Here is a 10921-nt window from a genome sequence, read left to right as displayed (position 1 = left end):
CTTTCCGCAATGAAACAAAAAGAAAAAAAAAAGAAAGAAACTTTGCATTAAATTTCTTCAATTTTCTCAGTAACCAAACAGTCCCAGTTCCAAAATCGAAACCCATTTCATTACACAGCTCCCAAACCAAAATCCCAGTTCAAAACCAAAAGCCAGAAGCAGAAACTTTAGCTCAAACTCCCCAAATCAAACCCCAAGTTCCACTACTTAATATCTGAAACAAATGCACATAGATCGAACTCAATTTACCTCAGAATATCAATAATCAACTCTAAATCCTTAATTAATAACAAAATTACAAACTTAGTTACACATAATTTGAAGTAAATAAACAAATGAAAAAATATATATAAAAAAAAGAAACTCAACTGAGATTTAAGCAAGGAATGGGAAATGAAGCAAGAGCCAGATCGACACGTGTATTTGAGAGCTCGAGCAAATCAAGAGAGTGACCTGATTTTTTTGAGAATTTCAGTGTACTATTAGGATTACCTCTCACACACAAAAGCACAAAGTTACTCACTAAGGATTATTTATTTATTATTTTTGGAAGCTAACACGTACAAAATGGTAAGAGATTTAGGGTTTTTAAGGGATTTGAGAAATTGGGTGAACAATTCATGTCGGGTTTGGGTGAGTCGGCGGCGAGGAGAAGGGAGGTTACCGCTGATCGCCGATCAGAAATGAGAGAAAATTAATAATAAAAGGAAAATGATAATTTTCGGTGGAAGTAAAAGGTTAATACTATTTAATGGTGGATATTGCTATAGTGCGCATGAGTGCGTATTGTACGTATTGCCCTTTTTTTGGGACATACCATATTCCGTGAGGTACATCAAATTTTTTATTAAATATTTTTTTAACATGTACAAATATATTTAGATAACAGTAATGTTTTTAAAAAAATAAAAAAAAAATGAAGGTAAACCTCTATTAATTTGAATTTAATAATATAATAAAAAATAATAACCAAAATAAATAAATAAATAAATTGGATCACGTCAAGTTAAGTTAATATATAAAACATGTAACCTAGTATATCAGATGGAAGCACATCTAGCCCAAATTTCAAACTAATGACCTAAAAGGTTAATAAAATCCTGACAAGTAAAATAATGAAGGATAAACTTGAAAAAAAAAGTTCAAATAAAAAATAATTAAAAAAAAATAAAAATAATAAAGACTAAATCTGACATAAAATAAAATGAACTAAAATATAGAGAGGTGTAATAAAAAAAATAATTCAATTAAGATAATGAAATAAAATATTGAGAAATATAATAGAACATACAATTTAATTAACAAAATTATAAAAAAAAAACATCTTATTTTACTGTGCTAATAAAATGAAAAAATAAAAAATATTGTTGTCCACCAGCTAACTCATTTCTTTTAAGATATATAAATTATTTTATTGTGCATAAAAAAAAAATCACTTCACTTCTATTTTCAAGGCTATTCATGTTTTTTTATCAAAGATAAAATTATAATTTTATTGTTTCAATTCATAATGATTTCATGTACACAGCAATAATAAAAACAATATCATAAATGTTATACCTTTTTAATTTCTTTTAAATTTTTTTTTGTTAGGGTAGGGTTTGGTGATGGGTATGTATGGAATTAGGTAATGGTTTCATTCTACTTTTGCTTTTAAAATATTCCTGTAATTTAATTTATTTGATTGTGGAGTAAAAAGACAGGTTACACTCTCTTTCTTTTCTTGCTGATAATCATAATAAAATCCTGACTTGGAAATTTTTTTCATCTGTTTCATCCTTACTCATTGTCTCTAAAATAAAGGGGGGAAATAATCAAGGAATCCTAGTGTGAAATTTGAAGTCCATATATAATATTGAGTCAACCAAGAACTGTTCCAAGAAAAAAAAATCAGGAGAGGGATGGGGGAATCATTATAACTCATGGAATTAAATTTTCTGATGCACATGTTGCTGGGTATCACACCCACCATTTTTTCTTTTTTAGAGATTTAATATATTTTTGTGGATGGAATTTTAGGTATTAAATGCATTATGTTAGTAGTTATTAAATATAGTATATTATATGGAATTTTAGGTATTACCTTAAAAAAAAAACTTTCCATATTGCAAAAAACACCTACATCGTACAAGGAAAGGATCGATTTTTGTTTTCTTACGTGACATTTAGCCTCTTATATAAATAATATTGTACTACTATATTTATAGTTGAAAAATAACTCTAGTACTTTAAGAGTACTCACCATTTTGTATTCCATACACTTATCAATACTTTATTTAATAAAACACATTGCATCAATACTTCATACAATTGTCCTACCGATATTTAATTAGGAATTCTCGTAACTAAGTTATTTTGAAAATATTAATTATTAGTATTGACACGATGACATGAAAGAGTTTGATATTTTTTTTAAAATATAAAAATATTAAAATAATAAATAATTCAGTAAGACTAGTATCGAATCATAAAAATGTTAACTATATAATAATAATAATGATGATGATGATAGTAATGATAAGTTAAAGAAGACTTTGAGATGTAAAGATCAAATAATGATAAAAATAGTTGTCAAAATTAAATAATCCACTAATGATATTTCAAATAAGTATAATATAAATTCTTTTTATTACTCAACTGGAAACCACAAACAAATAAGGTTCCAATTGGATGATTTGACATTAATAGCTTATTATAAATTATTAACATGATCATATTAATTATCTTATTTAAGTAACACCAAACTTTTAAATATTGTCAAGAATTCATGATATTAACTCATATTAACATCAAATCAAGTTATTTTCATAACACAAGTGTAGATTATACCATACGATTGGCTATGAAAGTGCAAAGTATTTGTTGTACTAAGTGTTATACAACATAAATTTAGATTAACCATTTAACAAGTAAGGTATTAAGAATTAATAAGATAAAAATGATAAAATATGTTAATAGCAAGTTGTTTAGAATATAATCATTGAAGTTCATATTGAGTTTATATTATACTTATCCTAACACCATTAGTAAAACCTTTTCACCTTAATATAATAAACTTAACTAAACATAATGAAGAAGAGAAACATACATAAACAAGAGGAGAATATAATTACATAAGTATAGTAAAGGAAATAAAAGGCATAAATAAAAGATTAATGAGAGCAAAACTTAAACATTACAAAAATATAAAGAAAAAGAGCAAGAACATGATCTTGATCTGAAAACCAAAATGCCTAAATGCATGGAAAATGCCTCTTTTTATATGTCAAAATTTAGAACTATTAATTTGATGACTAATTGTTTAGTGGATGACCACCTCTTGACTTTGTAACAATCCTTATCTTCTTATCGGTATAAAACGTTATTGATAACATCAAATTTTGAATAGATTGTCTCCATTAAAGTTTTGGAAAATTATCTAAACTTTCCAGCAAAAAAAAAAATCGATGTATTTGAACTTCTAAAACTCGAGATATGGGTTGAACACTGAATAATGTATGGGCTGCAGGACAGATTCCGACTTCTCTGTTGTTACCATAATTTGAACTTGAAAACAATCTTTTTAAATTTTGGACTTTTCATGAAAGTTTTAAGCTTATATCTTGGTTTTCCATCCATATAACCAGATCTAAATTCAAATTCTATAGCTCCAGGTATGATCCAATAACTGAATGGTGTTCTAGTTTGGACTAAACCAATATCTTTTTTCTAAACTTTGCCCTCTCTTTATCTTCTCAATTTCAATAGTTAAACTCATCAATCAATCCTTTAATTTATGTGATAAGCCTGCATTTAAGATGGATATCTACTATAAATTAAAGGTATCTTATATTATCAGACTTGTTATTATAAAACATGCTCTAGTTAAGGAGTTATTGATACTTCAAGTATAAAATGATGATATAAAACTTTGATAAAAATATATTTTTAAGTACTAGTTAAGTGTAAACTATAACATCCTCTTATCGTGAAATTAGAAACTTTAATAAAAAGACAATTGTTGAATTGATTGAAATCCCTTTAGATTTAAGAAAATACTGCAAAAGATCCTTAATACACAAAATGCCTTTCTACATATTTTAAATATTATTTTCATTGAAAGTGAATTATTTTCTAATGCTTGATAATATTATAGAAAATAAGTTGAAAAATATTTTTCAGTATTTGGTTATGTATGAAAAATAAGCAAGAAAATAACTTGTTAATATTTATTTTCAAATTTATTAAAATAATAAGAAATAAATCTTACAAATTAAAAAGTTGAATGAGAATGAAATTGAAAAAAATATAATTTCATAAATTATCTTAAATAAAATAAATAACAGTCAAAATAATGGAGGTCAAATCTAACAGATAAAAAAATTAAAAAATGATGAAATTAAAATAATAATAAATAACATTTTCATAAATTATTTCAAATAAAATAAGTAATAATCAAAAGAATGAGGACCAAATTTGATAGATAAAAATTTTCAATTTAAAAAATAATAAGAGAAAAGTAAATAAAAATCATAAAAATAAGGACTAAAGTTGATATAAAAATCAAATTAAATCAAATTCTAAGGGATGAAATTGAAAAAAATCAAAAAAATAAATAACAATTAAAAGTTTGAGGATCAAATTTAATATAATCAGTAAATAACATGATTTTTCTAATTTTTTATAATTTTTAGAAAGTGTTTTTGGTCCAAAATAAAAGAAAAATACTTTTCTGAAAATCAAACCAAATTTTTCTTTGATCAGAAAATATTTTTCATTGACTAACTTTTCTAATGACAAACAAATACTAAAAACATTATTTTTCATAATAAAACAAACGGACAAAGTGTTTTTTTTATTAACACTTAAATGGGTGGTGCTTATAAAACATGTTTAAATTTCCATAATTATTAGCTAAAAACATTTTCAAAGTACAAATTTATTTGAGAAAATGGTTGTTGTTTTTGTTTAATTTTAAAGTTTTGAAAGTAGCTTAAAACATAAAGAACATGGTAGACGAACTAACAATTGGGAACAAAAAGAGAAAAAGAGAAAAACCCTATTCCCCAGTGTGATGAGTGCAAATTTTGAATCGGAACCTTTTAACAAATAAAAACAACAAGGATCTTAAAACTTGACTTTCCTCTCAGCACACGCAACTGTAAGAAAATCCTCTCTGTGGGCCTTTTAGTCTTATCTTGTATCCTTAATTTTGTGTCGGTGTAAATTACGATACGAACCCAGATGGATCGCTGTACTCTGTCCCTTTTCAAATTTATGCAATGGTCCCCTTCAATAATAACTTCCCTAGCTTTTCAGTTCAGAATATATTATATTCAATTCGTGAGACAAAATTATCACAAAACTTTATTAACATCAGTTTTTAAATAGATTATGCGATTTTTTTTTTATTTTTTCTTATCTTAAAATAATTGTCTCCAAGGCGCCTAAATACACAATATTTTTTTTTTGGTTAAAACTTAAGGGACCTACAGTTGAAAAATGTGGTAATTAATAAAAAATATGAATAAAGAAAAATCATGTTATATAGCATATTAATTTTAATGCTTATAAAAAATCAAACATAACAATCTATTTTAGATTTAAAAAAAAAAAACTTTTAATGAGATATTATCAAGTAATATTTTTGGTGTTCACGTAGCATCGAATATCTTTTTTTTATGATGATATTCGTTGTTTTTTACCACTCTATTATGATTGTAAGATACATGTTCTTTGACAGTATATAGAGGAGCTCCAGTAATAACTTTTTCTTCATTGCTTTCTTTTTTTCTATTAAAAAGTCATGCTGGTAATTATAAAAAAAAATAATGAAAATTGAGATACTTGTTTGTTAAGTTAAATTAGGTCTTTATTTTTTTATTGTAATTTATTTGATTTTAAATCATTTATTGAGTTTTTTTTTCCAATTCTATCCCTTGATATTTTATTTTTATACCAGATTTGATACTCATTCTTTTAATAGCAATGTATTTAATATTGAATTATTTATTAAATTATTTGTTTTTTTAATTTCATCCCTTTATCTTTTGTTTTTATATTAAATTTGTTCTCTATTTTTTTAATTGTGTTGTTTTGACTCTTTATTAAGTTGATTTGTCTTTAGATTTCATATCTTAATATTTTATTATTATATTAAATATAGTTCTCATTCTTTTGGTTATTATTTTTAATTATTCTTATTGTTTTCTTAATTGAAATTGTTTTTCAATTTCATCCCATATGATTTGTTTTTATTTTATTTTTGTGTTAAATTTGGTTATCTTTCTTTTTAAATCTATATCTTTTAAATCACTTTTTTTTAATTTGTTTTTTCTTTCAAGTCTATCTCTAATTATTTTGGTTGATTTAGAATTTTACATTATTATTTTTTCATGTTTGTCCTTTATGTTGTGATCCGATGTCATGATTTGTCATAAATTCTGAAGGTCTAATTGAGTTGGCTTTGGTTATTTTTAATTACTTTTAAATATTTATCCATCATCGTTGAGTTCAATGAAAATTAGTTTTCTTTGTTTTTTTTTTATTTTGAATTCTTTTTTGAATTTGATGTTTCCCTTCATTTCAATATTTTTTTTGATATTTAAGATTTAGCCCTCAATGTTTTAATTTCTAATTTTAATTCTTAGTCCTTTTATCAATTTTTAATTTGTTTTTTATTTTCATCCTTAGATCCATAATCTTGATTTTTTTTTATTTTTTATTTTCAATTCATTTGTTAATTTGAAATGTTTTTTTCAATTTTGTCTTTCAATTCAAAATTTTAGTTTATTCTTTTTTTTTTCAAATGGGGTTTTGATTCTCTTAATTGCTATTTTTTTTTTATTTTTTTATCATTCGGCATTTTATTTATTGAGATTTGGTTTACTTGCATTTTCTATTGTTTTTAGGCCCTATTCAAAAGTCAATTAATGATAATTATTGAGTTATGGGATGAATAAGTTAGCTAGAATTAACCTTAGTCATTCAAATCCTTTTATTTTATAAAAAAATCAAAATATTATTATTATTTTTTAAATAATAAATGGTTTTTACTGTGTTTTGACAAGATTTTTCTTAGGTTAATCAAAATAGTGGTCAATCTAGGTTTTTCATTGTATGATAATTGATCAATTCCAAACCTCAATTTCTTTTTAAACTTAGGCCGGTCCAAGCCAAATGTTACCTAGGACAAAGGTCAACTCGTTGGGTAGAGCTAAGTTTTTAAATAGTTGCTTTCTAAATGCGGTTTTTTCAGTTTGGTCACTATCTTAAATTACGAGTTTGAAAAGTTAACACGAGTTAACAACATTTTCTTTTTCAATTACATCCTTCAAAGTTATTTATTTTAAAAAATAAAATTTGTTATTTTTTTTAGTTTTCTTTTCAATCAGGTTATCTTTATCTCATATTTTAAGTAAGAGGTTTACCCGGGTGACTCATTTTTTTTTATAATTTTTTTTTATTTTGCCTCTCAAAATTTGATTCTTTTTAAAATTAAGCCTTGTTTCTTTATATGTTTTTTCTTCCATTGAATTATCGTTTTAACATGGTACCACTCATAGATCTTGACAACCTCATTTTATTTTGTTAGTATTTTCTTTTTTAATACTTTTTATTTATTAATTTTTTTTGATTTCATCATTTTTACAATTTAATTCCGAGGGTTTGATATTTTTCTATTAAGTTGATTGATTTTTTTTTCATTCATCAAAATATAATAACAATAATTTAACATAATTTTTTCTATACTACAAATAAAGTAGTCCGGCACGGGCCATCAATATAGTTTAATACTAAATGGAATGCATCACTACTAAAAACTTCTCTCTTGACTATACAAACACAACCGTTCACATGTTATTCCATAAAATCTAGACCACACACAAATTAATTTTTTTATAATGAATATCTTGGTCGAATGCCAATGTGCAGTATACTAGCATATCCTAAAATCCCACTCTTCATTTTTTTTTATTGTGCGGGACTGACACCACCATGAAATCGCTGTTGCTCAAGCACTAACCAATCAATCAAACGAACAAGTCTAAGAAAAAAAAGTCAACAAATCAAACATTAACAGGCTTGCAGAGGAACATGAGAGACGATCCGGACGCATCCCCGCCGCCACCGAGTCTCCCAAGTCTCTCATAATAATCAACACAGAACAGAGAGAGCGAGAGCTGGACCTCATCCCGAGTCCACACCCTCCTGACCCGGTCCGAGTCACCAGCAAGCCTCAATCGGCCCAGTCGCCTCAGCACGGGCCGCACGCACACCATGTACAGCCTCTTGTAGCCACCGAGAGCCACGACGACGGGGCGGACGCCAGAGGAGGGAGGAGGGGAAACGTGGCGGAAGCACAGATGCTCCCAGAGAGAGTCGTTGCGGGCAATGGTGCACCAGAGACGGCAGACGCAGGCAGAAACACAGAGAGAGCGGCCGTCGAGTCGTTTCAGGATTTCCAAAAGAATGTCTACGTGGTCATTGATGCAGAACTTGGGCCTCTTCTCTTTAACATTGTCTTCCATTAATGATGATGAATACACGCAAGTCTTGGGTGGTGCAGGGTTTTAGTTTCAGCGGAGAGAAAGAGAGATGTAGTTATATAAAGAAATAAAAGATGACTGTTATTAATTCAGTGAGAGAGAGAATCAAAGTGGGTTTAAATAGTAGTTGAGGTAAACCTAAACGTTCCCTTGCAATGTTAATTTGTTGAAATAGAGGAAGAAAAATGGGAGGATGGTATCGATGGGAGAGGAGAAGGGGCCAAAGGAAAAGGTCCAAGGCAAAGGAACTGGAACCGATGCTTTGCTCCCCTCTCTTTTTTGAATAATATATTGTTTTGGAGTACTTAAAAAAGAGTATTTCTTGTTTGTTGTTTGCGTTGTTTTTGCTGTTGTTTCCATGTATCGAGACTTTGGCATAGAGCCGTTTGCCCGTTGTGAAATCACCAACTTGTGCGAGAGTACTGTTTACATTTTCCACTCCCACAGTCAGTCTATACGGTGTGGTCTCTAGCTTAGCCTAAAGGCAACTCTATATTGCACGTAGCTTACACCAAGGTAGTGAGCCATTTGAGTAGGGGCTGCAGGAGGCCTCAATGTTGTCATTTTCAGTATAGTTTCTAGTATACAGCTGGCTGCGTTCGCGATATGCTGTCAATTATACTTTTATTACTTGTCAAAAAAGAAAAAAACCTTCTAGCAATTTAGAACCACCACAACGGTGTTGCAGCCAGGTTAGCCACGACTAATTACAACCTCTAATAATTCAAATGATTAATTAAGGCATCTCGTGCAGTAGCCAAAGCAAAGTCAGAGCTTTCAGACGAGGATCTGGTTGTATCTACTTGATTGTCTTTTGTCACAGAAAGGAAACCCCAATTCCTTTGAGACAGAAAGCACATAATATAATATCAAGAAGACAGAGGGTTGAGATTGACATTAGATCAAGTAAAGGCCCTGTGGGGATGAGCAGTAGTTCCAGGCACCAGTAACCCCACATATAATTTAGAGAGAAGATTCATGCTTCATAGGTTGTTTTGTTTTGTTTGTTTCGGATTTGCTAGTCTTGCTGGGCCTTAACGCACATCAGCTGATCTTGATCAGAAAGCAGTCCTCTTTGTTTTTATTTATTTGCCTAAGCAAGGCTTGATGATTGCTAAATAACAAGACGAGACACGTGAAGTCCTCGCAAATTTCGTATTTTCATCGATTCACTCGACGACTATCATTTGTACTTTGTGGTTGTAAAGTATGTGCCACTTACTACAAGGTCAACCTGTACAGAGAAAAAGCTCTCACATTTCTATGAAGTAAAGGAGACTAACCATGTCACACGTTCATTCACCTTTCTAAACATCTATGCAGTGTACGATACCCACAACACCACACTCTCCTGCATGCACATCGACAGTTCACTGGAGACTGTATACGCGCCTGCGAATTTGATGCTAAAAAATGTCTGTTGTATCGTAGCATCCTATCCTACTGTGTTAAATGGTTGTTTTTTGAACACAAGGCATGATCAGGAGTTCATTTCTCAACCTTCCTAAAAAAAAAATCAGCAAAACTTTCTGTTCAGACTTACATGGATGTCATGTTTCTTTTTATAATGGAGCGGAGCATATGTTTTCACTTGGCGTTAAGCGATCAGATCAAAGCAGCACCAGATCTTCAGGTACGCATAACAATAGTAAATATATATTTTATAGGCAATAAGAACAAGGCAAAGAAACAAGTAGATAAAAGGTAAACAGAACAGGAACTCGAAATGCAAACAATGAAATTACAGCCAGCCCGCTCTAATGATGTCTCCTCTTCCCTAACTGCTCTCTTAGCTTGAAGTGAGTGATCAGGGAATCTAGAATCCTCATTTTTTTCCCCAAAACTTAGCCAGAAATGCTTCTATGTCTCCTTTCTCCTTCATGGGGTTGGAAATTTTTGCGTTTTCCTTTGTTTTTTGGGGTGCTTTTGGAAGGAAACTTCTAATTCAAGCTCGCAAATGATCTTTAGCACCTACTGCCAAGTATTATCTGATTAACTCTGACATTAATGTCTTTTTACCCATTTTGGTCTTTTCATGTTTCACCTTGTAATTGGATTTTAAGTTAGCACTAGCCAATTATCCACAGGTAGAGTGTGTTCACACACAAAAAACTAGAACTAAAAATAAATAAATAAAAAATTAGTGCTAGAAAAGGTCTTCAGTTTATGGAATGAAAACCAAGTTTATATATCTCCAAAACACACATGGTCCTCTCCTGTCTTTTGCGTGGAAGTTCCAGTGTAAACTTATTTTTAATATTACATGTTATACAGATGATATAAGAATGTCACGTTATTAGCATCATCCTTTCCTTTTTATTTTTAGGAGGTAGAGATTGTGTCCAAATGTTAAATTGGTTCCAATATATATCCCTAGTAAAGAAATAATTAAA

General features: G+C 29.0%; 2 protein-coding genes across 2 annotated transcripts in view; both read right to left on the bottom strand.

Moving 5' to 3' along the window:
- The window catches only part of LOC105111666 (uncharacterized), a 3646-nt gene extending 2924 nt beyond the window's left edge, over positions 1-722 (bottom strand). Inside the window, exon 1 of the mRNA XM_011007098.1 lies at positions 370-722. The gene's annotated coding sequence lies outside the window, so the exon portion shown is untranslated. The remainder of the gene's footprint in view (positions 1-369) is intronic.
- Positions 723-7765: 7043 nt separating this feature from the next.
- SLY2 (F-box family protein) lies at positions 7766-8945 on the bottom strand. Its single transcript, XM_011007097.1, has one exon. The coding sequence runs from the start codon at positions 8508-8510 to the stop codon at positions 8049-8051; it is 462 nt and encodes a 153-aa protein (XP_011005399.1). The 5' UTR covers positions 8511-8945; the 3' UTR covers positions 7766-8048.
- Positions 8946-10921: the final 1976 nt, after the last annotated feature.

Source organism: Populus euphratica, unplaced genomic scaffold (assembly GCF_000495115.2).
Source record: "Populus euphratica unplaced genomic scaffold, PopEup_1.0 scaffold611.1, whole genome shotgun sequence".
Classification (NCBI taxonomy): domain Eukaryota; kingdom Viridiplantae; phylum Streptophyta; class Magnoliopsida; order Malpighiales; family Salicaceae; genus Populus; species Populus euphratica.
This window is presented reverse-complemented; position numbering and strand designations above follow the sequence as displayed.